This window comes from Eumetopias jubatus, unplaced genomic scaffold (assembly GCF_037043125.1).
Source record: "Eumetopias jubatus isolate StellerSeaLion01/CBP00866 unplaced genomic scaffold, mEumJub1_p1.0 scaffold_10, whole genome shotgun sequence".
In the NCBI taxonomy this organism is placed as follows: Eukaryota; Metazoa; Chordata; class Mammalia; order Carnivora; family Otariidae; genus Eumetopias; species Eumetopias jubatus.
In genome coordinates this window covers 85,544,248-85,571,850 of record NW_028274816.1, presented here as the reverse complement: position 1 = coordinate 85,571,850, position 27,603 = coordinate 85,544,248, and the positions used below count along the sequence as shown (strand labels likewise).

At 42.7% G+C, this 27,603-nt stretch overlaps 1 protein-coding gene across 1 annotated transcript in view; it reads left to right on the top strand.

Annotated features, from left to right (window-relative positions):
• Positions 1-26,339, top strand: part of MFSD11 (major facilitator superfamily domain containing 11) — a 28,310-nt gene extending 1,971 nt beyond the window's left edge. The window contains exons 4-14 of the mRNA XM_028112747.2: positions 1,102-1,209; positions 1,922-2,001; positions 2,120-2,216; positions 3,439-3,497; positions 4,022-4,166; positions 9,696-9,736; positions 16,509-16,574; positions 18,495-18,620; positions 21,541-21,715; positions 22,386-22,521; positions 23,174-26,339. Of these exons, the coding sequence (XP_027968548.1) occupies positions 1,102-1,209; positions 1,922-2,001; positions 2,120-2,216; positions 3,439-3,497; positions 4,022-4,166; positions 9,696-9,736; positions 16,509-16,574; positions 18,495-18,620; positions 21,541-21,715; positions 22,386-22,521; positions 23,174-23,338 (1,198 nt within the window). The 3' untranslated portion in view covers positions 23,339-26,339. The remainder of the gene's footprint in view (positions 1-1,101; positions 1,210-1,921; positions 2,002-2,119; positions 2,217-3,438; positions 3,498-4,021; positions 4,167-9,695; positions 9,737-16,508; positions 16,575-18,494; positions 18,621-21,540; positions 21,716-22,385; positions 22,522-23,173) is intronic.
• Positions 26,340-27,603: the final 1,264 nt, after the last annotated feature.

The window sequence follows — 27,603 nt, the reverse complement described above, 5'->3', positions numbered from 1 at the left end:
TGTTTAGTCCCACTTTTACAAACAGAGAAAATAAAGTGAAAAGACCTTCATGAGTCACTAGTACACTGTGACTGAAGCTGGGAGTGTAATGCACACATGGATATAAACACATACGGGTTTCTTAATTTTTCTGCAGTTAACTATTAAGAGGCTGACCAACATCCCCCCCTTCCCCCACAACTCTTATTTGGTTCTTTATTACCTATCCTAAACCTGGTCTTATGTATGATATTTGAGAATAAAGGGGTGCTAATGTTCATTTTTTAAGTGTTTAACAATACCACAGTTTTTAGCAGAGCTTTGTCTTCAATTCCAGAGAACCTTTACTGTTTGAGAGGATCATAAAGGCCAAAGAATAATTTAGTTTGGGTTTGTAAATAGTGTCTAGGAAATGAATTCAGGACCCTCAAAATGGTTTTAGCCATACTTTGCTACAAGATGTATGTACTAGGGCTGGGTCTCTAGTAGCTGAATAATGTTCAAAAGAGACCATTAGATTGAGTTAAATAAGTTCTGGTTTAAAGAGCGATAACTCTGTGCTTGTCATTTATAATAATGAAATTTCATGCAGTTGCCAGGAGTTGTAAACTAAGTTTGTAGAGCAGACTGGTTGACTAGGGCCTCTGGGGTGAGATGACCGGGGATGGGATTCTGGCTCCACCATTCACCAGCTATCTGGCTACACTTTTGGCAAGTAACTTAACCCCTCTGTGTTTCAGTTTTCTGTAGAGTGAGGATAATAATAATAATACTGTCTTTATAGAGCTGTCAGATTTAATAAAGAAAACATACATAAAACGCTTGGCTCGGTGTCTGTTACATGTTACATGTTGGCTGTTATTATAATTTACCAGTTCATTAAAAGCATATTGTCCAAGGCAAGCTGATTCCAAGGGAAATTTGATGAGACTTCAATATTTTGTATAAGTGAAAACCTCATTATAGGAATCAGCTTGATGATAGAATTATTGTTAATTCCAACTAAAGAAATGAATGTTTATGGCAAAAAAATCTATAGACTCTAAGTAGATTTGAAAAAACGCACTTTTGAGACAGTGATTCAAGGGTTTTGTTTTTTCCTTTTATGTATTATGTGTACAGCATGGCAATTATATATGGAGTGTTCTCCGCTTCAAATTTAATGACACCATCAGTGGTTGCCATTATAGGACCTCAGCTTTCTATGTTTGCAAGTGGTTTATTTTACAGGTGAGTAGTGCGATTTTCTTTCATTTAATCCAAACACCCTCAGCACCTTCCAAGCATATAGTAAACTTTTCACAAGAAATTGCTGATGTGGGGGTGCGTGGCTGGCTCAGTCAGAAAGGCATGTGACACTCGATCTCTGGGTTGTAGATTCGAGCCCCACGTTGGGTGCAGAGATTACTTAAAAAAAATTGCCAAGTTGGATTGAATAGAATACAGGCAGTATTTTAGGGATTTGGTTCTCTCCTTGATGCCTAGGGTTACCATGTTGTCTTAATGTGGTGGTATGTGTGCATATACTTCTTTTCATCTTACTATTCGTAGAAATAGATATCTCTAAATCTCTTTCTGTGAGAGTTGAAAAGAACTTCCCGTGAAATACTCTTATATCAAGTTGATTAATAGGAATGCAACCGAGATAACTAAGCCTTTTTTCTGGGCTGTAGAATGACAGTCCCAGCCCATGCTGAGCTATTGGCAAAGGCCAATTGCAAACCCTCGTTCAATGTCCGATCTTACAAATTCAAAATACTAAATTAAGAAATGAGTAGGTCACATTTGTCCTTTTTTCCCCCAACACTTTAGGTAGTGTTGGAGAAGTCCTTTACAGGTTGACTTTTAAAAAAGAATTCTCAGAACCGATTCCTAGAAAGCATAATTGGCATTCTATATGAGGTATTGTTTGACCATAATGCGTTGACCTGTTACATTTTAGCATGTACATTGCCGTTTTTATCCAGCCTCTCCCATGGTCCTTCTACACAGCCTCTGTTTTCATTGGAATTGCAGCTGCCGGTAAGCATCTCGATGTTTATTTTCTCTGTCTTCTGGGATTTATTTAAGCGTATCATGTGTTTCATGTGTGAAGCCAAGTGATTTCATTCCCTTGACAAACTTTTGGTTTGAATTTCAGTGCTTTGGACAGCACAAGGAAATTGCCTGACAATAAATTCAGATGAGCATACTATTGGGAGAAACAGTGGAATTTTCTGGGCACTCTTACAATCTAGGTAATAATCCTTCTGGAGCTAGTCTTTCCTTTAATTCTTTTGTCACACCATTTTTTTAGATCTTTGTTGTGTTGAAAATTCCAATCATCTGTGTTCCATGACTTGAGTTCCTAGCTGCATATGATACGGATTTAACGTTTTATAAAATTGTGTGAAATGCATGGACCTGCCTAATTGGGACTCGTGATTAGTAAAGAGAAAATCATGTTAACCATAATTGTATTTAGCATCTGCTATATTTCAGGCAGGGACTGTTGGCTTCATTACTAAATCTCAGTAATCCTCACCACCTCATGAGACCAGAAGGTATAATCGGTGTTCTACAAATGAGAAAACAGAGGCTTAAAAGTGAAGTAACTTATCAGATTTAAACCATCCTTATCTGCATTCCAAAGACCACATCCTTCCCACTGAGTTGCACCTGATAGCTATTAATGAATATATTAAAATTCAAAAGTGAGGGGCACTTGGCTGGCTCAGTCAGGGGAGCATGTGACTCTTGATCTCAAGGTCGTGGGTTCGAGCCACACGTTGGGTTGTAGAGATTACTTAAAAATAAGTGAACTTTAAAAAAAAAATTAAAGTGAGACTAATTATATCAGGGCTGAATGATACAACATGTTCTGTATTTCCTAAGTAAAAAAGCAAGAATGGTCATTCTGTCATGGAATCTGTCCTGAGGATTTACCCTCGTGGATATTACCTAAAATTGTGGTGTTGATAAGTCTTCATAAATGCAGATGTTTAGTTGTAAGGGGGTGTATATTAAGAAACCAGAGTGTAGGCGAATGATTCCTTCTCTGGGAAAGTATGCTAAAGTATCAGATTAGATGCAGGTATCTGAATCATGGATTTTTTTTTTTCCCCCATGGATTCTTTAAAATACAGAATTTGAGAAGTAGCATAAGCTTGTTTCCAAGTAGTCATTTCCAGAGTCCCAATAAATCACATGTTTCAAAGAGAGTCAAGTCTTTGAAGGGCGGTTCAGGCGGAATCAGGTCACTGTCACGTGGAAGGAGACTGAATTCCATCTGGGTCAGTTTTTCAGAAAGAGTCAGGGTGGAGTCGATACTTTTAAACGATCTAGGGCAGATAGATACCTTTAAAATTATATATGCTTAAAAAAATCTTTTCCACTTTTTAACAAATGGAAAAACTGCTCTAAAAACTATAAATATGGAAATAAATCCTCAACATCCTGTCCTCCCTTTTGTTCCCCCAGCTTGTTCTTTGGAAATCTCTACATATATTTTGCTTGGCAGGGGAAAACTCAAATATCAGGTTTGTGTTATTCACTTTGCTTTATTCACACATGTTCGAAGGATAATAGTTTCACAAAATATCCATTATTGCTCTGTTCAGATTGTTCTAATGAACCTTGCTGCCTTAAGTTCTCTCAGGTTTTCGTCTTTAGTAACTTTTTTCCTTATATTATTAAGCTAGGATTTTAGTTTATGACTATGCCTTAAGCAGCTCAAGGTATAGGAGAAGGTTATGCTGTGTATGAGCACACTAGTCACTTGTTAGACTTTTGAACCCTTGTTTCGTCTGTATGCTTCTTTGGTTAAAAGAATATGATTAATTTCTTGTGCCATTTTTCTTTTGGCTCATTAGTATTTCTTTAACTGAAAGACAAAGGTGGAGGTATTATTCCATTGAGTTTCTTGTTTGAGATTTTCACTAATGCAATAAAGTAAACATTTAACAAGGAAATGTTTGGATGATTTTAAACAACCTCTGAACATAACACTAACTTGAATTGTTTGCATGGCCAGTGCTATCAGCTTTCTTCTTTTTTTCTCTAGAGAGTGACCGAAGAACAGTGTTTATTGCCCTGACAGTGATTAGCCTTGTGGGCACAGTTCTTTTCTTTCTCATTCGGCAGCCAGATTCTGAAAACGTCCTAGGAGAAGATGAATCTTCGGATGACCAGGACCTGGAAGTCAATGAGTAAGAAGTTGGCAACGTTCCTTTTTACTTGAAAATATATTTTGAGTCGATGTAGTTTAGAGATTTCCAATCTTTTTGCAGCCCTAACTGATATCCAGCATTGGGCAGACAGGAGGAGGAAGTTTTATTTTTATTTATTTATTTATTTTAAGTAGGCTCCACCCCCCAATGTGGGCCTCACACTCACAACCCTGAGATTGAGAGTCACAGGCTCAGGGCACCTGGGTCGCTCAGTCGGTTAAGCATCCGACTCTTGATTTCAGTTCAGGTCATGATCTCAGGGTCATGGGGTTGAGCCCCACCTCGGGCTCTGCGCGCCCTGAGCAGGGAGTCTGCTGAAGATTCTCTCCCTCTCCCTCTCCCCTCACAGGCACAAGTGCTTGCTTCTGCTCTCTCTCTCTCTCTCTCCCCCAAGTCTTTTTTTTTTTTAAGTTGCAGGCTCTACTGACTGAGCCGGCACAGGCGCCGAGGGAAAGGTTTCAAAGCCAATCAGAAGAGAAAGAAGACAAAAGGGGAGTTGTGGGGAGAAGGAAGGGAAAGGAAAGGAGAAGCAGGGGAAAGTGTACAGGGGATCTGAGTCTCATCCCAGGTTGTGGCTGACAAGCTGCATGACCCTGGATGTAGCCATAATCCCCTTATTTCTCTGGGCCTCGATTTCCTCTTTCAGTTCAGCTGGCATCCTGTGTGTTTTAATGTACAAAGATGCGGGCTTATAAAGTTAAATAGAAGACCGTCTTTGCCCTCTGTTACAGTTTCTCTGACCCAACCCTAAAATATCCCCATTCCTTTGGCGAGTGTGAGGGTCAGGGCCATCAACAGTTGTTCTCGATGATCCTCAGTTACACCCATGCTCCTGTGCACAGTGCTGCGTTTTGGCCCTAACCTACGTGCATGCTCTTCCCCAAAGTAGTCCAAATGGGCAAACAGGCGTATAGCCCTGTGTTTTTCTAAAAACTGTAAATTACTTGAACCTGTTTCAATTATAAGTAAAACTAAAATATCAGAGACAATTTCTCTGCAGGTATTATCCAGGTTTGAGGATAGGGAAATGAGAAATCTTTGCCAGTCTCGTTTTGCTTAGTTTCTGAATCAGTGAATTGTGAAGATTACCTTATAGCCTTTTATCTATTGTTAAAATGTTGGCACTGAGCATTCTGTGCTGCCTTGTTAATCCCCAGAAGACCTAAAATCCTCCTGTCAGAGGATCATTAAGCATTCGAAATTTCACTAAGTTTGTTTAAAGCAAAAGAGAGGGGCGCCTCGGCTCAGTCGGTTAAGTGTCTGCCTTTAGCTCAGGTCATGATCCCAGGGTCCTGGGATCGAGCCCCACATCAGGCTCTCTGCTCAGCGGGAAGTCTGCTTCTCTCTCTCTCTCTCTCTCTCTCTCTCTCTCTCTCTCTCCCTCTCCCTCTCCCTCCCCCTCTCCCTCTCCCTCCCCCCCCCCGTCCTCATGAATAAATAAAATCTTTAAAAAATATGTAAATAAGTAAAAATAAAAGGAGAGGTGTTACCTTTGATTTGAACGTATATGTATTTATGTGTATTTATATGATACATATTTATAACATCAACTGTGTGTATATATTTTTTATCATAAACTAACAGATATTGGAGAAGGATTCTATGAAGATGAATACCACAGATTCAGCAAAAATTAAAACACCTGTTTAGCAAATGTCAGATGTTGGTGCTGTGCAGACAAATACAGCCTACCCATTTTCAAGGAACTTTGTGGATAGATAGAGGATTGTATAACTGAGAAGGTGCAGTGCTGAGGAGTATTGCTCTGTCCTTTTAGCATTTTCTCTCCCTGAATTGTATCCCAAACTTGAAGCTTCCTTGTCTTTATTCTATAAATAGCACAGACTCTTTGCCAGCCCCCTTCTAAACCTGAGGGATACAGCAGTGAACAAGATAGATGAGTCCCTGTTCTCGTGTGACTTAATTTTGGAGTGGGTGTAGATCATACACGTGTAAAACTGCAAAGTAAGTGCTCGAGAAGGCAGCGAAAGGGGGAGGTGATGGAGGGCTGGGTGGCTCCCTGAGGCCTTACTGGTGAGGTGGGACGATCCGCTGATGGCCATTGCCAAGGCCAGCTGGTGGGAAGGGGTGCGGTGGGTGCCAGGGCTGCAGGGAGGCCTGTGGGACTCGGCACAGGGAGGGAGTGGAAGTAGGAGTATCTGCAGTAGTCAGGGAGTCGATTCTGGGAGGCTCTGCAGGAGCGCAGGTTCTATTGGTGTGATTAGAAGCCATTGAAGGGAGGTGCCTGGGTGGCTTAGTTGAGCATCCGACTCTCGATTTTGGGCTCAGGTCATGATCTCAGTGTCCTGAGATCAAGCCCGGTGTCGGGCTCTGCTCTCAGCACAGGGCAGGAGGGGGTTCTGCTTGAGATTCTCTTTCTCCCTCTGCCCCCAAACCACCCTCAAAAAAAAGCCATTGAAGGAAAAAGTAGGATCTGATTTTAAAGGATTCCACTAAAGGCCTTAAAGAAGATGATTTGAGGATGCAGAGAGGCAGCTCAGTGTCCTACCTGAGTGGTCCCGGTATGTGTAATTTGCACGTATGAGGCCCTGTGAGCTGGGTGATCTCTAGGAATTTCTTTCTCGGCAGTTGCGTCTCTGGCCCCTGCTTCCCTCCTTCCCTTCGGTCTGTGTTTGAGTGTCTATTCCAGGCATTGTTTGGAGGGTGTTTTGTTGAACAAACAGAGAGATGTTCGTGCACTCATGGAGCTGCCTAGTGGGTGAGAGAGAAGTAGGAATTCTTTTTAAAAACAGTTTTTGGGGGCGCCTGGGTGGCTCAGTTGGTTAAGCGACTGCCTTCGGCTCAGGTCATGATCTCAGGGTTCTGGGATCGAGCCCCGCATCGGGCTCCCTGCTCCGCGGGAAGCCTGCTTCTCCCTCTCCCACTCCCCCTGCTTGTGTTCCCTCTCTCGCTGTCTCTCTCTGTCAAATAAATAAATAAAATCTTTAAAAAAAAATAAAAAATAAAAACAGTTTTTATTGAGCTATAATTCACATGCTGTGCAATTTACCCATTTACAGTGTACAGTTCAGGGGCGCCTGGGTGGCTCAGTCGTTAAGCGTCTGCCTTTAGCTCAGGTCATGATCCCAGGGTTCTGGGATCGAGCCCCGCATCGGGCTCCCTGCTCAGCGGGAAGCCTGCTTCTCCCTCTCCCCCTCCCCCTGCTTGTGTTCCCTCTCTCGCTGTGTCTCTTTCTGTCAAATAAATAAATAAAATTAAAAAAAAATAAAAATAAAGTGTACAGTTCAGAGGTGCCTGGGTGGCTCAGTTGGTTAAGGGTCTGACTCTTGATTTTGTCTCAGGGTTCTGAGACTGAGCCCTGCATTGGGCTCTGTGCTGGGCATATAACCTGCTTAAGATTCTCTTTCTCCCTCTCCCCTCCCACCCCCATGCTCGTGCTCTCTCTCTCAAAAAAAAAAAGTGTATAATTCAGTGACTTTTAGGGTATTCACAGAAGTGTGTGTTCATTGCCACAACGAATGTTAGAATATTTTTATTACCCCCCAAAAGAAGAACCCTTACCTCTTAGACATCTGATATTAGAACACAGAAGTGTAAAGGAGAGGAGGGTATAGAAGTATGGGCTGGAGGTGGGGGGGCTGGCTTGCAATTTAATATTATAACATTTATTTATATATAACACACACATATATATGCATAAATGTGTATATATGTAAAATTATAGATGGAGTTGCCGGGGAAGGCTGAGAAGGTAACATTTAAGTTGTAGGGGATGAAAAGTAATTTTCCCTTTACTCTCCTGTGTTCTTAGTTGAGACCCCCTATAATAAGATTAATAAGAAAAAAAAAGCAATCAGAAGTTTATTAACACGTATGCCTCACGTATACATGAAGGAAACCTAGGGGAAAATGAGTAATTCCCCAGGATGGCTTAGAATTTAAGCTTTATATACTCTCTAAATAGGGAAAGGGGAGGAGGAATGTAGGCCTCTTACAGGAGAGTAAATGATTTTTTGGAAAGATGAACCAGACCCGTAGAAGAATAGATGGGAGATAGGATAGTTTGTGACATACATACTGTTGATGTCTGGTCTCCTCTCTTATGACAAGAGCCAATCTTCCCTGTCTGATGAAACTCCCAGAGATGATTTATAACAGTTGAGTTCCTTTTGGAGGATCTTTCTTTAGGCAGATGAGGGGAGTTCAAAGAAAGCCTGTACCCATATTTGCTGTTTTTTGAGTGCCTACAGCTCAACATAATCAATATACTAAAGCATGTTTTGGGGTGGCACATTCTGCTACCCTCCAAAGTCGAGACCTTAGAGCGGTAAGTGAAATGGGAAGGTATTGGAGGGTTTGAGAGGGAATGAATGTGGTCTCACTTTGCGCCCTCCATCCTTGCACGACCTGGGGATCGTCTTATTTTATCGCCTTATTTATCTAGTATCCTACTAGAAATGGCTCCCTTTAATATCTCATTGAATTGAATGGGGAATGATTTGCACCTGAGTGCTGGCTGGCTTAATTGTATTTTAATAGTCTATAGAGTATATAAATTGGTTCCTACTTAATTTGGGGCTTGAAATATAAAATACCAGAATCCTATACCTGATCCTATCCAACTACAAGAGTACTATCAGTTACTTGGAGTCTAAAGAGTTTTTGCTTCCAGGGAAGACGTGAGTTTTTATGGTGGGGGGAAAAAAGGTTTTTCCTGTTGTTTAGAACAGACTACCTTTTTTGTGTCGCTAATTCATTTATATAAGTCAGCTAGATCTCTATGAGGTTTCTTTTTTTTTCTTTTTTGTAAAAACGTTTAAAGATGGCAGAGGAGTAGATATTACCCTATTGGCAGGCAGAGTAAGAAACATAATCTTTTATAAATGTCTTTACCATAATCACATTAAACAACTTACACTTTAGCTACATGGTCTCATTAAATTCTTTTGGTTAAGTGGTAGCACCCCTATTTTATAAACTGGGAGGTGAAACTTGGAGGCATGGGGTAACTTGTCTAAAAACCATATGACGAAGAAGTGGCAAAGTACAGCGCAGACTCTGAAGCACACATTTTTGACCCCTACCTTTTCCTGCACCAAGCTGTGGGGCATGGGTGCTGGTGTTGCTGTTGAAGAGTTTTCACACTGCACAACTTAGTTTTGAAGGAGTCAGACTGGAGGGAAATTGAGCTCTTACAAGGTGTTTTTACGGTATGAGAATAGCAGGGTGGAGGAGATTTCTGTCCTGCCTGAAGTATCCTTTCTGAGAAGGACACGCGTGGATGTGTGCTTTCAGCTTAGTATGAGAGAATTGTGTTTGGCTGTTAATAAAGGGTCACGGAGGTGGCGCTTTCACCTGGTTCTCTGAGGCAAGGATGGGGTCCCAGAGGGACACCCTGGAGCGAGGAGCATTGTAGGCAATGGAAATGTTTGCCGGACCACGTAGAGGACGGAGCTTTGACGAACGTCAATGAAAATATGATAGCATTTTAGTTCTCTTTTCAGTTTTCAGGGGAAAACACTTTGATATTTTGTTTTATTTTTTCAGGTCTGCACAGAGTACTATGGGAAAAGCAGTAGATGCGTTCAGTAAGTATTTTCTGTGTTGGAAATGCAAGAGCTGTTCAGGAACAGCTACAACATTTGCCTTTCCCCCTTTCCCCGCTAACTTTGGATTGACGATCCTCCAGTGTTTTCATTCTTCCAGGTATGCGGCTCTGCAGTCCAGTAGTCGTCTCAGCCAGTGTCTCTAACTGGGGTGTGTGCGGGATGGACGGGAACCTGAGTGCCCGGCCTGGTGCCGTTTGGGGGAGGCACAGGGAGGTGCAGAGAAATCAGGGACTGGTGCTTGACAAGGCAGTGAGGACACACAGACCATCTCCTCAGAACCGAGTTTGGAAGAACAGTTGGGCTTGTCTGCGGAGGGTTCTTCCTGGCTACGCCTCCCTACGTGTTTATTTTGTTATTCTCCCAACCGCTCTGTGAGTATCCTAGAACACACACCTACCATTCTCTCCATTTTATATAAGAGAGAATTGAGGCTTAGCTAAAGAAATTATTTACCCAAGGTCAGATAGCTAGTACCCTGCTGAGCTGGGATTCGAGCCCTGACTGTGACAGGCAAAGCCAGTGATTCCCATAATGGCCATCTTGTGGTTCCTTCAGAAACTGGCAAACATGGCTTCTGGTTCTCGTACGGCCTGATGTGGGCCAATTCTGTGCTTCTGCCTGTAGCTCTCTCAGCCTCTTTGTCTCCAAAGGAGAGAGACTCTGACCACTGTCTAGTGGGGAGCAGCCTTTTAGGGGCCATGTTGTTTCAGTTAGGCCCCTTGGCCTTATCTTACGCTCTGTGCTTGTGGGTAGTCTATAGGTTGCCTTGGGCTAGGGTGCAAATTCTTGATCTAATCAGCCATGGCCTAAGTCAGATGACACAAAGCACACAACTTCTAGCCAAGAATTCATGTGGTCGCCTCTTTTATTTTTTATTTTTTTAAGATTTTCTGTATTTACTTGTCAGAGACAGAGAGGGAACACAAGCAGGGAGAGTGGGAGAGGGAGAAGCAGGCTCCCCACTGAGCAGGGAGCCCAACTCGGGACTCGATCCCAGGACCCTGGGATCATGACCTGAGCCGAAAGCAGACGCTTAACCGACTGAGCCACCCAGGCATCCCATGGTCACCTTTTTTAGAAAAGGCTTATGGGTGTGGTAGCCTGAGTTTTGAATATATAGTATCTTATTGTTCATGCTGTTTAATCAGGCTTTTATTACATGTATTTCTTACATTTCAGGGACACATTTTTTTTTTAAGACTTTCATTGTTTATTTGAGAGAGAGAACAAGCAAGGGGAATGGCAGGCAGAGGGAGAAGCAAGCTCCCCACTGAGCGGGGAGCCTAGTTCGGGGCTCAATCCCAGGACCCAGGGATCATGACCTGCGCCGAAGACTGTCGCTTAACCAACTAAGCTACCCAGGCACCCCTCATTTTAACCATTTATGATGTCATTTAATATTTTTTAGTGAGCCCTTTCGTAGATATTCCTTTCTTGTTGTTCCCTTCTTGGCCTAGAAAGCCACATTGGCTTGCTTGGTGAGCCATGGAGTCAAGGTAAAGGGAGATAGATGACCCCCAGACTTATGGAATGGTCCATCCAGCCTTGGTGAGGCTTGATGCAGCCTCCCTGCACCATTACTGAACACCTGCTCTCCCTGGCTGCCTACTGACAGTAACCAGATTCAGGATGTCCTTCCTGGATGTACAGACCTCACCTCAACTTCTCTGTCTATAAAATGAGGCACTCACACGATGGTGGCCGCACAATTTCATCACGTAACTAGTTGGTTGCTCGGGAGGGTGCAGGAGTAATAGGATGTTGAGCTGTCTAGTTTGAAAGCAGCCAAAAAGGTAAGGCATGTAAGGTGCTACATGGCAGGCAGGTTTAGGAGCTGGTTCCTGGCCCCTGGGGAGCAACGTGAGGTAATGAGGTAGCAAGGAAGCCGACGAGAAGACAGGAAGGAAGAAGACTGTCCAAACTTTAAGTAATCTGTCTGTCTTGGGGAGGCATGGGAGGCTGTGTTTCATTCTTTTTTTTTTATTAAAAATTTCTTTTTTTAAGATTTTTTTATTTATTTGACAGAGAGAGACACAGCGAGAGAGGGAACACAGGCAGGGGGAGCAGGAGAGGGAGAAGCAGGCTTCCTGCCGAGCAGGGAGCTCGACTCGGGGCTCGATCCCAGGACCCTGGGACCATGACCTGAGCCGAAGGCAGACGCTTAACAACTGAGCCACCCAGGCACCCCTCCTTTATTCTTAATCATCACATTCCCTCTATTGATGCTGTGATGCATGTTGTACAGAAAAGGCTCCTGCTTATCTGAAAAGCGCTTCATTCCTCAACCGAATGTATATGTTTGATAGGAGTCTAGAAAGTTTTTTAAAATTTATTTCTTGGTCTTGACACAATCCTGAAGTCCATCTGGAAGAATAAATCAGAATAGCCAAGAGAATTTTTGAAAAGGAGAAGGACTTTCCCTAATAAATATTAAAGTCAATTGTGAATTCATTTGAACACTTTGGAATAGAAAGACAGTGGAACTGGATTCTAGAATCGGGCCCACATCCACAATACAATAAATACAATAAAAGAGACTCTTCAGTAAGCAAAGTTAGGGAGTGGAGTGTGTAGGAAAATAGAGTTAATGTAAAAATGAAACTAGAAAAGTAATTGAAGAAACTGGGTAAAGAAAAGCCTTTCAAGGGGCACCTGGGTGGCTAAAGTCGTTAAGTGTCTGCCTTCGGCTCAGGTCATGATCCCAGGGTCCTGGGATCGCGGGCTCCCTGCTCACCGGGGAGTCTGCTTCTCCCTCTCCCACTCCCCCTGCTTGTGTTCCCTTTCTCGCTGTGTTTCTCTCTGTCAAATAAATAAATAAAATCTTGAAAAATAAAAAAAAAGAAAAAGCCTTTCAAGGAGGTCACTCAGACGATAAGGGAAAAGAATGCCCTTTGGTTGCTTAAACTGTAAAACTTTGTCTATCAAAACAACCTAATAGAGTTAAAATGGCAGGGAAGATATTTGCTTAAGTATAAAATGCAAATTTCAAAGTTTTCCATCAAATTTCAAAAGATAAAAAAATAATTGTCCGTGTTATGGGGAGTAGGTATTTATATGCCTAAGACCACATTGCTGATAGCAATATATATTTGTATTATTTTCTGAAGAGCAATTTGTCAGCAAGTTATCAGAAGCCTTAGAAATGTTTGTACGTTTACCCCAGCAACTCCACTAATAGGATTATCCTCAGGAAGTAATTAGGAATTTCTGTCAAGATTTAATGGCTAAGATGTCTATATTAGTGAGAAACTGAAAGTAATTGAAATACTTCACTGCAAGGCATTGGTACATCTATACAGTAGATTATCCTAGCCATTAAAATGAACTTGAGTGTTAGAAAATATTTGCTCTAGGGGATGCCTGGGTGGCTCAGCCGTTAAGCGTCTGCCTTCGACTCAGGTCCTGATCCTGGGATTGAGCCCCGTGTCGGGCTCCCTGCTCAGCGGGAAGCCTGCTTTTCCCTCTCCCACTCCCCCTGCTTGGGTTCCCTGTCTTGCTATGTTCCTCTCTGTCAAATACATAAAAATCTTAAAAGGAAAGAAAATATTTGCCTATTATGTGAAAACAAATTTTAAAATAGTATGTATAATGAAATTTGTTTCTATTAAAAAATTTTTTTAAGTCTGGAAGAAGATCCATTAAGCTGTTAGATGATATTTTTTCTCTTAATAGGTTTATTGAATATAATTCACACACTGTACTATCACCCATTTAAAGTGTATAGTTCAGTGGCCTTTAGTACATTCACGGGGTTCTGCATCCATCACCACAGTCAATTATAGGACCTCTTCTTCACCCCAGAAGGAATTTCCGTACCCATTAGCATTCACTCCCCATTTCCTCCCCACCACCCCCATCCTCACCGTAGGCATCCATTAATCCACTTTCTGTCTCTAGACTTGCCTATCCTGGATATTATTTTGTATACATAGAATCGTACTATATGTGCTCTTCTGTGACATGTTTCTCTTACTTATGGTTTTGGCTTTACTTATGGTCATGGTTTCAAGGCTCATCCATGTTCTAGCATGTTCTGCAGAATGGGTTGTTTGTAGGCATCATGAATAATGCTGCTCTGAACATCTGTGCACAAGTTTTTGTGTGGATGTACATCTGCACATCTCTGTGTAGGTACCTAGGAGTTGGAGGATTGCTGGCTCCTGTGGTCGCTGTGTTTAACCTTCTGAGAAACCAGCAGATGTTTTCCAGAGTGGCTGCACCATTTTATGGTCCCACCAGCTGTATCTGAAGGTTCCAGTTTCTCCAGTTTCTCCACTTCCTTGAGTTCTTATCTATCTTTCTGATGATAGCTGTCCCCGTGGGTGTAAAGTGGTGTCTCGTGGTTTTGATCAGCATTTCCCTAATGGCTAAGGATGCAGAGCATATTTTCACACGCTTGTGGGTCATTTGCATCGTGTCTCTAGAGAACTGTCTACTCAGGTCCTTTGCCCGTTTTTTATGGGTTGCCTTTTTATTGCTGAGTTGTAAAAATTCTTTTCTTTTTTTTATATATATTTTAAAGATTTTTATTTATTTATTTGACAGAGAGAAAGCCAGGAGCCCGATGTGGGGCTTGATCCCGGGACCCTGGGATCACGACTCAAGCCAAAGGCAAACGTTTAACGACTGAGCCACCCAGGCACCCGAGTTGTAAAAATTCTTTATGTGTTCTAGATAAAAGTCTCTTATATATGATTTGCAAATATTTTCTCCCATTCCTTAGGTTGACTTTTCATTTTCTTGATGGTATCTCTTAAAGCACAAAAGTTTTAAATTTTTGATGAAGGCTGATTTATACGTTTAATTTTTTGCATGTGTTTTTGGTGTCCTAAGGTTTTGCCTAGCCCCAGGTCGCAAAGATTTGCTCCTGTATTTTCTCCTAAGACTTTTATAGTTTCAGTTCTGATATTTAGGTCTGGGATCTATTCTGGGTTCATTGTTATTTATGTTGTGAGGTGGGAGTCCAACTTCATTCCTCTGCATGTGGCCACCTAGTTGTCCTGCTGAAAAGACTGTTCTTTTTCCCCACTGAATTGTGTTGGCGCCCTTATCGAAAATCAATTGACTGTAAATGTGAGTTTATTTCTAGATGCATGTGTCTGTCCTTATGCTGGTACCATGCTTTGCTGATGACTATCAAGCTTTGAAGTTGGAAAGTGTGAGCCCTCCAGCTTTGTTCTTTTTCAAGATTATTTTGGCCATGGTGGGCCCCTTGAATTTCCATATGAATTTTAGGATTGGTTTGTCTATTTCTGTAAATAGATGATGTTGTGTTGTTTTTAATAAGGCTTCACTATTTTAGAGCTGTTTTAGATTTTTTTAAATTTATTTGAGAGAGTGAGCAAGTGAGAGAGAGAAGGAGCAGGGGGAGGGGCAGAGAAAGAGGGAGAAGCAGACTCGCCACTGAGCAGGGAGCCCTATGTGGGGCCTGATCCTGGGACCCTGGGATCATGACCCGAGCTGAAGGCAGACACTTAACTGACTGAGCTACCCACGCGCACCCCATTATAGCCGTTTTAGGTTCACAACAAAATTGAGAAGGAGGAGAGTTCCCAAAATTGAGAAGGAGGAGAGCCCCCCGCTCTCACACATGCACAGCCTCCCCCACTATCTGTGTCCCCCACCAGAGCGATGCATTTGTTATGGTTGATGCACCTGCTACTTTCACACATCATCATCACCCAGAGTCCACAGTTCACAAGGGTGTACCCTTGGCTGTGTACATATTATGGGTTTGGACAAATGTATAATGACATGTAATCACCGTTACAGTATCATTCTAGATTATGTTTTAATTTCTTTTTGTTAAATATTCTGATTATTCAAAAACAAACATGCTTTGCTAATGTTATTTTTTAAAATTAAAAGTATTGTTTTAAACCTTGTATTAATCATAATTTTTTTTTCCTGGAAATACGTGAATATGTCTTACTGCATTTAGTCTTACTACATTTCAGTGAGATTAGAGAAAAAAGTATCCTCTTCTGCATGTGGCGAAATTTAGGACAGACCGTTTGTGTCTTGTGTAACTTTTGTAGTCAGCAGTTGAGTAAGAACTAAAATCTGGAGCCACTCTTCGTTTAGGACTAGTTTAGATCAGTGACCTTAAACTATGAAATGTGAGCAGGTTCAAAAAGACAGTTAAAACATGCAGTTTTTAGACCTGCATTTTTCATTGCAGATTTCCACCACATTGAACAGTGTAAAAACAGACATTAAAGTAGTCCTAAGCAAATATGCAGAATTAAAGCTTCTGGTCCCCAGATCCAGAGAACTGAGAATCTCAGGAAGTGGCGTGGCAGCCTCGGTGCAGTCAGCAAGCTCCCTGGGTGGCAGTTGTCATCTGGAGTCCAGTCTTCAAGCTGCTCTGCACTCGCTCCTCCCCCTGGGACGTTAGCACCCTTCCAGCCATTGACGCCCCTAGCCTAACTTTCGCTGAAGTCTGTTCACGTAGTCTTGTCTTGTTTGATCCTATTTCTATTCTCCGTTCCATGTTATTTTTTTAGATTCAAGCTGGGGAGAATGTGTTGGGGAAAACACCACTGTAGAATATATCTAAGCAGGTGGAATAAACATTTTATTTACAGAACGGATCTAGTTCATCCCTTCAGCATCTGAATCCTTAACCTCAGTCCCACTGTATTTGTCTACTGGCGTTATTGACAAGGGGTGTCTGGGTTGAGTGAATGTTTTAGAATTTTGGGGTAATTAAAATCTAATTAAGCAGTCTTACATTGTTTTCTTCTTACAGGAAAGTCTCTTAAGTTATGTGTCACCAAGGAGATGCTGCTCCTTAGTATTACCACTGCTTATACAGGTAAGGGAATTAATGGCGGTTTGGGTTTTCTGTGGTTGCATAATGAGAATGAGGACTGAAAACAACCACCATATAATTCTTTCTCACAGCTCTGTGCACTGATGGGGCTCAGCTGAATGATTCTTCTGATGGTCTTAACTGAGGTCTCTTCTGGGTCCTGTTAGAGGCAGCTGGGGCCACAGCTTCGTGATAGTTTCCTTTGCATGTGTGAAGGGATCAAATGCAAGGCTGGGTGTCTGTTTACCATAGTCTCTGGCTGCATGACCCCCTCCCAAGTGATCCCTTCCTTCTGACCCAAGAGGAAGACCAGATTGCTTAGGGGCTCCAAAAAGAGCAAAAGGAGAAACAACCAGACTTTCTGAAGGCTTAAGCCTGGCACGAGCCCAGTGTCACTTTGACTGCATTTCACTGGTGAAAGCATATCACAGGGCCAGCCCAAATTCAGTGTGGGAGGATTCTACACAAGGGTTGAACCCTGGGAGGCATGGTTCGTTACAACCCAGTGATTTTAGGGCAAAATGGAGCTCTGCAGAAAATAACCCTGAGTAAATCCTTCTAACTTTCTGTGGATTCATATACTTTCTAATGAAATGGAATGAGCTCTGTGGCTTACCGGAGTCACTGGGGCACTCTCAGATCTTCAGAATCTGTTTCCTTTTAAAAATGCTATTTTGTCAAGGCGCCTGGGTGGCTCAGACGGTTAAGCGTCTGCCTTCGGCTTAGTTCCTGGGATCGAGCCCCGTGTTGGGGGGGGGGTCCATGCTCAGTGGGGAGTCTGCTTCTCCCTCTGCCCTCCCCCCCCCCGCTCACGCTTGTGTGCGTGCGCTCTCTCTCGCTCTGAAATTAATAAAATCCTTAAAAAAAGTGCTATTGGGGCGCCTGGGTGGCTCAGTGGTTAAGCGTCTGCCTTCGGCTCAGGTCATGATCCCAGGGTCCTGGGATCGAGCCCCCCATTGGGCTCCCTGCTCCGCGGGAAGCCTGCTTCTCCCTCTCCCATTCCCCCTGCTTGTGTTCCCTCTCTCGCTGTGTCTCTCTCTGTCAAATAAATAAAAAAATCTTTTAAAAAAAAGTGCTATCGTGTTAAAAAAAAGTGTTATAATGTGCCAGTGATTACTTTTACCTTTATTTGCCTTATAGATATAAACATTTTTTTTTAATAGAGTAAATGGTAAACGTCTTTAAAATTCAGTTTAGTTTTGTAGCAATAAGGAATGAGGTCTTCTACTGATTGACCTTAATTTTTTAGCCCTAATTTTTAAAACTTCTTTTTCTGGGAAAAAGTTTAATGAAAACATTTTGTCTTTAAGCAAAGGTAGATGGATAATATACATTGGTTTTCCAAACCTACATTCCTGTTAACCTTGGAGAGCTATTAAGGGTAAAAAGCACTTAAAAAATCACTATTACAGACTTACATGTGTACCGCCCTCTGCCCATCCCGTCTCCACACGGAGGATCATTTTGTTTGTTTGTTTTGAATGTTTATTTCATTTATTTATTTATTTGTGAGAGAAGGCGTGTGTGCGTGTGCACAGGTGCACAAGCAGGGGGAGGGGCAGAGGGAGAGAGAATCTCAAGCAGGCTCCCCGCTGAGCACGGAACCTGAGCTGAAATCAAGAGTCAGATGCTCAACTGACTGAGCCACCCAGATGCCCCGAAGGATGATCTTTAACAGAAAGGTTAAAGGGTTTGCTTCTTTGAGTTGTGTATTTTTATCTGAAATACATGGCAACTGCCGTCTTGTGGCTAATTCCATTTCGTCAGCTACGTAGCATAAAACTGCTCTGCTTGAGGGGAGCACCATGTCAGGCTGAATGAATTTTACTGTGTGTGTATATAAAGCTCAAATACCACCAGCTCTGAAGAAGACCCCAGAATGGAGATTGTGAATGTATAATTAAATCTGCTTTTTTCCTAAAGGTCTGGAATTGACTTTCTTCTCTGGTGTCTATGGAACGTGTATTGGTGCTGTAAATAAATTTGGAACTGAAGAGAAAAGCCTCATTGGACTTTCTGGCATTTTCATCGGCATTGGAGAAATCTTAGGTTGGTTTAAAAAATGTTTTTATGTGAAATCGGTTCATTGTAGCTATCACAGATGTTTTAAGTGTACTTCACCTCTCCGTCCTTGAATTTTAATTTCCTTGCTTATTTTTACCCAGACAGGTATGTCTTTTTTTTTTTTTAATCATCGTTCTGAGATAACTATGAGATGTTTGCCATATAATTCCCAGTCAAAACTGTAAGTAGGAAAACATGTAGTCTCTCCCAGCTTTTTCTCTTAAAATACTTAGGGAAAGTGTCCTCTGAATCTCTGACACGAGCTGGATGTCCCTCGAGACAATCCACTTCTAACTCTTAAGTCCTGGAGTTTGTGTCAGACTCCACAGGTCCAAGGGCTCAGTCCCACAAAGATGCCCTCACTTCAGATGCCCCTTGTAAGTCCCGGGTCCACAGGCTACCTTCTGTCTGACATGGCTGCAAGTTTGGAGGTTCCCATGAGCCCCCGGGAAAATGCTATACTTACCACTAAAGCTTATTATAAAGGATGCAGATGAACAGGCAGATGAAGAAGCACATAAGGCAAAGACCAGGAGGGTCCCAAGCACGGACACCTCTGTCCCTGTGGAGTCAGGGTATACTACCCTCCCAGTACGTGGATGCGTTCACCAACTAACCAGGGTAGCTCTCCCAAACCTATCGTTTAGGGGTTTTTTTACAGACATTTCATTACAGAGGCAGGGTTGATGAGATCATTGGCCAATGACAATGGAACTCCATCTCCATCCCCTCTCCCCGGTCCCGAGCCTGGGGGCCGGGGCTGAAGGTTCCAACCCTCTAAGCAAGTGGTCCTTCTGCAACCAGCCCCCATCCTGAAGCTAACTAGACCACCCCGAATCCCCTCAGGAATCACTTCATTTGCATAAACTCTGGTGTGGCCAAAAGGGAGAACGAACAGAGGACACGCCTGACACTGAGGACATGTCCAGGGTTCTAGGAGCAGCTCCGGGCCAGAGAGCGGAGAGGAGGACAGACAAGGCAAAGACCAATGTGTATTCTATTGTGCCGCACTAGGTAGTCCTTCTTTTTAAATGTTTTTTATTCAAATTCCAGTTAGTTAACATAGAGCGTAATACTAGTTTCAGGTGTACGACATAGTGATTGAACACTTGCATACCCTTCCCGCTGCTCGGCACAACGCCTGCAGGTATCCCTCGGTCAGCAAAGCTGGTTCGATGCCTGGAGCGCTGTGTTGGATATTGTCCTCTCGGAGGAACTTTCCAGTTCATCGGATACTTACTGAGCATCCATTGTATGAACAAGAGACTCCCCACCCACATGGAGCTCATGGCTTAGGGAAGAACACAGACAATAAAAACCCATAGGACCCTCAGAGTGGCCGGCGGTGATCAGCACGACGGGGAGAGCAGACTTCTGTGGTTTTTGTTCCCTGCTTTACTGCCCAAACCTGGAACCGTACCGGGTGTTTATATGTATTTGAACATGTGGAATACAGTGAGAGTAATTGTCTTAATGTTTTTGCTCATTCTAATATCTATGACAGTTCTGGGGGTTTTTTTGGTTGTTTTTTTTTTTTTACAACTTTATTGAAATATAACCCATGTGCCATATATGTCACCCACTTAAAAGTGTATGGGTCAGTGTTTTTTAGTACATTCACAGGGTTGTGAGTCATCCCTACAGTCTAATTTTAGAACATGTTTATTGCCCTTCCCCAGGCAACTGCTAATGTACTTTCTGTATAGATTTGCTTATCCTGGACTTTCATATAAATGGAATCACAGAATACATGGTCTCTTAGGTCTGGCTTCTTTCATTTAGCATAATGTTTCCCACGTTCTTCCACGTTCTGGCAAGTATTAGCATCATCCTTTCTTATCACTAGATAATATTTAATTTTACAGATATGTCACATTTTACTGTTTGGGTTGTTTCCACTTTTTGGCCATTATAATTAATGCCGCCGTGGACATGTATGTACAGTTGTGTGAATATGTGTTTTCATTTCCCTCGGGCATATAACTAGCACTGGAATTGCTGGGTCATAGGATAACTCCACATTTGGCTGCTTTTTCTCTTCATGATGGGTCCTATTTTCCTGCTTCTTTGCCTGGTCATACTGGAGATACCAGACTTTGTGAACTGCTGGATATTTTTGTATTCTTAAAAATATTCTTGAGCTTTGTTCATGGCTGCAGTTCATTTACTTGGAAACAGTATGATTCTTTTGGGGCTTGCTTTTAAGGTTTGTTGGACAGGACCAGAGAGTGCTCAGACGAGGGCTAATTATTCCTCGCTCTTGAGGGAAGACCCTTCTGTGCATACCCAGTGCCTGTGAGTCGTAAGGTTTCCTGTCTGGCTGAGGGGATGAGGCACTATACCCAGCCCAGGGTGGGGCGCTAATACATCTAACATATCTAACCCCCTTGGATGGGCTTCCGGGGGCCTCTGCTCATTTGCTCACAGTATGTGCTGATCAGCACTTAGGGAAGACTCAGAGGGACCCTCTGTAGATCTCTGGAATTGTCTCTCTGTGCAGCTTTCCTTTCTGATAGCCTGTTCTGGAACTCTAGCCGCTTAGATATCCCTCCACTCGGGGCTGCGGGCTCCCTTCCTTTGCTTCCTGTCTCAGAGATCACTGCCCTTTGTCATCTGATATCTCGTGTCTTCAAACTTACTGCTTCATATTTTTTGTACTTTTTTTTTTTTTAGGCAGGTGCTAAGTCTACTCCTTGTTACCCCACTGACCTAGAAGTCTATTCTGATTTTTAAATTTTCTTCTGTTTTCAATGGTTATTTTTTATTTTTAATATTTATGTTTGCTTTCCCTTGATTAAATTAGTTGTTGGTTTATCTGTTTTATTTATTTTTTTCAAAGAAACAAAATTTTGATTTATTAATCTGGCCTTGTGTTTTTCTGTTCTCTATTTCACTGGTTCTGCAGGTGGAAGCCTCTTTGGCCTGCTGAGCAAGAATAATCGTTTTGGTAGAAATCCAGTTGTGTTGTTGGGCATCCTGGTGCATTTTATAGCTTTTTATTTGATATTTCTCAACATGCCTGGGGATGCCCCTATTGCTCCCGTTGAAGGGACTGATAGCAGCGCTTACATCAAATCCAGGTATAGTGACTGTCATTTTTCTAGCAATTTAAGGAAGGGTGGGAGGTAATGGGTGGCTAGATATTCAGAATGGAGCAGTTAATCATTTTCTGAAAGTCTGTTCTCTTTATAAGGTCATCTGTCAAACGTTAATGGAGCCAGAATTATTTTAAATAGGAGCTCATGAGAATCCCAAGTTATTTTATAATTGTTAGTTTTAACTTTTCAGCCCACTAAATGTTTTTCTTGATCTGTGAAAGAGCATATAAGTATCTGATGTGATGTTATAGGTCTGCTTTCTGAGTAGTGAAGAACGGTGAGGAAAGGGTAGGCCATCTGGTCCATTTACAGTTGGTTATATCGTTTTGAGCATCTTACTTCCTTGCACTCAACTCAAATTCATTATAGATGTAGACATTTATGTCCAGATCCACCATCCAAGGGCGGCCCTGCCCAAACCCAGTGTTTGCTCCCAGATAGTTCATACACCAGAGTTTGCTTGGACTGTGCAGGTGAGTGCGTTTGAGCATAAATTCTTACTTTATAATCCAGTGTTTATTTCTTCTTGTTTCATAGTGTTTATAACTTGAAAGTGAAATGCTCTTGTAAGGGAATTGCTTTTACATTGGGAAGGGCTCCAACAAATACTGTTCAGAGTGCTCTTTCTAAATTCATTTTCCTTTTTATGCAGCAAAGAAGTTGCCATCTTCTGCAGTTTCCTGTTGGGTCTTGGGGACAGCTGCTTCAATACCCAGCTGCTTAGTATCTTAGGCTTTCTGTACTCTGAAGACAGCGCGCCGGCCTTTGCAGTCTTCAAGTTTGTGCAGGTAAGCTCCCCTTCGGGATGGGCTGAGGTGGGCGCCTTTTTTTTTTTTTTTTTTTAAGTGCTTTAACATTGTTTTCTTGTTGGGTTTGAAAGGAGAGGCAGGGGCATCCTTTAAAGTATTTCTGATTGGACTTAGGAAGCAGCGAAGGGTGTGATTTTCTCCCCCTGGCTCCTGTAAGAGATTTTCCGTTCTGGTCTTAGTGCTCAGATTAGAGGCTTCTTGCCTTAGATACCGGAATCCCTTTGTCACATAGACAAGCCCATTTCTGACTGGGAGTGTACGTTATTTAATTAATTACTCAGTTTCTCAAAATAAATTTTATTTACTTATTTAAAGATTTTATTTGAGACACAGAGAGCAAGTGGGCACACACGTGGTGGGGGCAGGGGGAGAAGCAGGCTTCCCACTGAGCCGGCAGACCTACTTGGGGCTCGATCCAGGACCTTGGGATCATGACCTGAGCTGAAGTGGGATGCTCAACCGACTGAGCCACCCAGGAGCCCCACAAAATACTATTTTAAATAACAGATTGCCACTTGCCTGACGGTTGCCGGCTCTCAGCGGGAGTTTACAGTGCGTGTTTGTGAGCTAGTGACTGGGGGTCGGTGGGGTCGTCTGGGTGCATCTTCTGACCTGGTCTGTTTCTTCTCAGTCCATCTGTGCAGCCGTGGCATTTTTCTACAGTAACTACCTGCTGCTTCACTGGCAACTCCTGGTCATGGTGATATTTGGATTCTTTGGGACTATTTCATTTTTCTCTGTGGAGTGGGCTGCCGCCGCCATCGTGGCCCGGGGCTCTGACTACCGAAGCATTTGACCCGGGGCGCCTGCCAGGTGGGGCACAGCTGCAGGCGGCACAGGGTACGGCAGCCTGGCTGAAGAAGCCACCTTCCCTTTCCGCAGAGTATTGGATGATGTTCAGGAAGGAAAATCAAAGAATTAAGACTGCTCAGTCTGCCAGGGTTGGTGTTCAAGTTTACAGACATTAGCTATTTAAAACAAGCAGAATAAGGGAAACTTGTTCTGTCAATTGTAATCGTTCAGAAATGTTGTTTTTCAATTCCTCTGTCTCAAGTTCCTTATAATCATGTTATGGAGTGTAAATGTTTTCTTCGCCCTCCTGTTCTCGTTGAAAGATGCTGCCCTGATTCAGAACACTAGGCCGACTGTCAAGTGAAGATTCTTGCTGGGCATGGGGCGTGTGCTACTATGTAATAATAGGGAGCATATGCCCGCCCCACATATGTGTCTGGGAACGACATTTAAATAAATTGTGAGATGCTGAAGTGGAATCTTTGAAAAGATTTGCACTTTCTTCCTCCTTAAACGTTTTGCTTTGGTAAGTTTTCCTACCTTGTCATTTGTAGCAAGGAGTAGCTAATTATTATAAAATGAGGTAAAAATTGCTGAAGTTTTAAAAATGAATCTAACGTGTAAATGAACAAAACACATTAAAAAATATATATTTTTTTAATTTATTCATTTGAGACACAGAGATACAGAGAGAGAGCATGAGCAGAGGGAGAAGCAGAGGGAGGGGGAGAAGCAGACTCCCCGCTGAGCAGGGAGCCCAATGCGGGGCTCGATCCCGGGACCCTGGGATCATGACCTGAGCTGAAGGCAGACGCTTAACCATCTGAGCCACCCAGGCACGCCCCCAAATTTTTTTTTTAAAGATTTTATTTTTATTTATTTGAGAGAGCAAGAGTGAGCATGAGCAGAGGCAGAGGGAAAGGGAGCAGACTCCCTGCTGAGCAGGGAGCCCGATGCAGGACTTGATCCCAGGACCCAGAGATCATGACCTGAGCCAAAGGCAGACGCTTAACCAACTGAGCCCCCCAGGCGCCCCCGCAAAATACATTTAAACAACAACAGCTATAATACACATTTACCAGAGGAGGATTTTTGCTAACATTTTCTTAGAAGATGCAATGCAAAAAAAAAAGGAAAGAAAGAAAGAAAAAGGAACGTGTAAGCCATTCTGTAGTGGCAGGCTGCCATCTGTCCTAGAGCAGACATCATTCCTCACGTGTGTCTGGGGATGCAGCATAACTATCTGGGGGGGTATTTAAATGGACTCATTCACTTTCCTCCATAAGAGCTTGCATTAAAAATTCTTTCTAATTGACATATAATTCAGAAACATGAAATTCACCATTTTTTAAAGCGTACAATTTAGTGTTTCTTTTTTAGTATATTCACGAGGTTGTGCAGATAAGCACCATGATCTAATTCTAGAACATTCTCATCATCCCAGAAAGAAACCCCATGCCTTTTAGCAGTCATTCCCCATTGTCTGGCCTGGCGTTGGCAAACACCCGTCTGCTTTCTGTCTCTATGGATTTGCCTGTTTGGACATTTCTTATGAATGGGAGAGCTCACTTTTACCTGTGATATTTAACTGTACGAAGGATGAGTTTTACGGCAAGGTAAATTCAGCCAAGAGGACAGTTAATACCTTGTTTTCTATTGTTTTTTTTAAAGACCGTGTAGAAGTTTGGAGATTTTTATAGCTGGCTTACAAATTTGAAGAAATTCAGTGGAGTGTGATTTTCAGACTTGATGGCACGTGTCCTGCAGGGAGTCGGGAAGCTGTGTGGTTAGCTAGAATCCTTAGAGAAATGTCATATGTGTGGAGCACTAAACTCTTTTGTCCCAGGTTGTGTAAAGTTTTGGTTTTCTTTCTTGAAGTCGACCTAAGCCCAGTTGTTTGTTGATCTTATATAAATAATTTGTAAATGCTACTGCAGAATTAATACAAGTAATTTTATTATTGTCTCTTTAAGCACGTGACTGCTTACCCGGGTGTATTAGTTTTCTATCATGGTATAATCGTAGATTACCCCAAAACTTAGCCACTTAAAATGACACACACTTACCGTCTTACAGTTTCCGTGGGTCAGGAATCGGCGTGGCTAGGCTGGGTCCTTGGCTCAGGGTCTGTCACAAGGCTGGGTTGGGCTTGACTGGGGAAGGACCCACTGCTCAGCTCACTCTTGCAGGAGTCAGCTCCTCGGAGGCTCCTGGATAAGAATCTTCGTTTCTCATGACTGTTGGCCAAAGGCCACCCTCTCTGTTCCTTGTTACATGGAGCTGTCCTCAGGGCAGCTCACAACGTGGGAGCTGTCTTCATCAGAGAAGGCAAGTAAGAAAAGCCAGAGAATGGTAGCAAGACAGAATTCACAGTCTTTTGTTACTTAATCTCAAAAGTGACATCCCATCACTTGTGCTATATTCTTTTTGTTAGACGCAAGTCAGTAGTTCTGGATGGAATTTCACAAGGGGTGAGTACCAGGAGTCAGGGATCCTCTGGACCATCTTACGAGGCTGCTTAAAACACCAGGCTTAAACTCCCTTGCATTTAAGCTCACACTAGGCCCTGCATTCCCACATCACATCTCCTGGGCTCTCACTCCATTTGCTCATAATGGATCTGCAAAACGAGGCTGGTAGAGGTTAAGTAGCTTCTGTTAATGACACAGAATACTTCCCTCCAAGAAAGCCATAGCATCTCAAGTCCACTAGGAGGATTCCTAGTAACTCCTGTCAAGAAGGAAATGAAATAGGGTGTGGTGCATAGTCAGGAACATGACTTCCGGGCTGCATCCAACCGATATGTGCAGTCATACTCATTTGAAATTCTGTACTCACATTGTGTTTTCTGGGGTTTTGTTTTTACTCGGTTTTTTATGTCTATGAATAGTGTCAATCCTGGTGGGCTCTTCAGATGACTGGTAACATTAAGCTCATCTTTTACATTTTTTTCATATTTGAGTTAAGAAGGAAATGTGACAATGAAATAAAGAGTTTAATTTTTATACTTGTCTCATACACTTTGTCAAATAATTTTATCTTCACATCTGTGTGTAGTAAGTCTTAGCTTGGTTTCACACGGGGGTGTGTGTGTGTAAATATGGGTGCAGTGCTCTTTTATCGAAAATTTAATGAGGGTATATATTGAAATTTGGTTGAGACTTTGAACAACCTTGATTGAATCATAGATATCTTCTCCACTAGTATGAAGAGCTCCCCAACCCCTCCCCAGAGTTTTCCCATACCCAAAGGCTTGAAAACTTTTGGTGGGAACGTAAAATAGTGCAGCCTTTATGGATAACAGTAGGGTGGTTCCAGAAAAAACTAAAACTAGAATTACCATATGATCCAGCAATTCCATTTCTGGGTATATACCCAACACCACTGAAAGCAGGAACTTGAAGAGATACTTGTATAACCCGTTTACAGCAGGATTATTTACAGTAGCCAAAAGGTGGCGACAACCCAAGTCTCCATCACAGATGAATGAATAAACATGATCGGGCTGTTCATGCAGGGAAGGATCGTTTGGCAAAGGTGTAAAGCGCTAACACCTACAACACGGATGAACCTTGAGAATGTTTATACTGAGATATGCCTGTCACAAAAGGACAAAAAAAATGTGTGTCAAGTACCTAAAACAGTCAAATTGATAGAGACAGAAAGTAGAATAGTGGTTGCCAGGGCCTGGGTGGGTGGAGGAATGGGGAAGTGTGTTTAATGGGGTTAAAAAGAAAACCACAGGCCCAAAATGGCATCACTTAAACCAAGTAGCCAAATCTGGACTTAATACCTACACTCCTTGCCGTGTAGCCTGAACCGGTCAGTGAGGAATTTTCTGATCAGCATCGATGAGGTAATCTGTCACGTGGGCCTTCTCCAAACTGCAAAGGAAGATGAGGGAACCTGCGTGGTAAGACCCCTTGCCCTTACCGTCAGGGAAGATGATCATTTATCAGAGAGAGGGAGGGAGAGAGAGATTGAAAGCAGGGGGGAGAGGGAGAGGGAGAAGCAGACTCCACTGAGCAGGGACCCCGACGCAGGACTCGATCCCAGGACCCTGAGATCACGACCTGAGCCGAAGGCAGACGCTTCACTGACTGAGCCCCCCAGGCGCCCGAATTTTGTTTTTTGACAGCACATATAAAGTGTCCTCTGGGGAGGGTAAGAGTCCTGTGGGTGGAGAGTGGTGACAGTTGCGCATCGTGAATGTGCTTAATGCTGCTTAACTGTACACTTCAAAATGGTGAAGATGGTACATTTATGCGT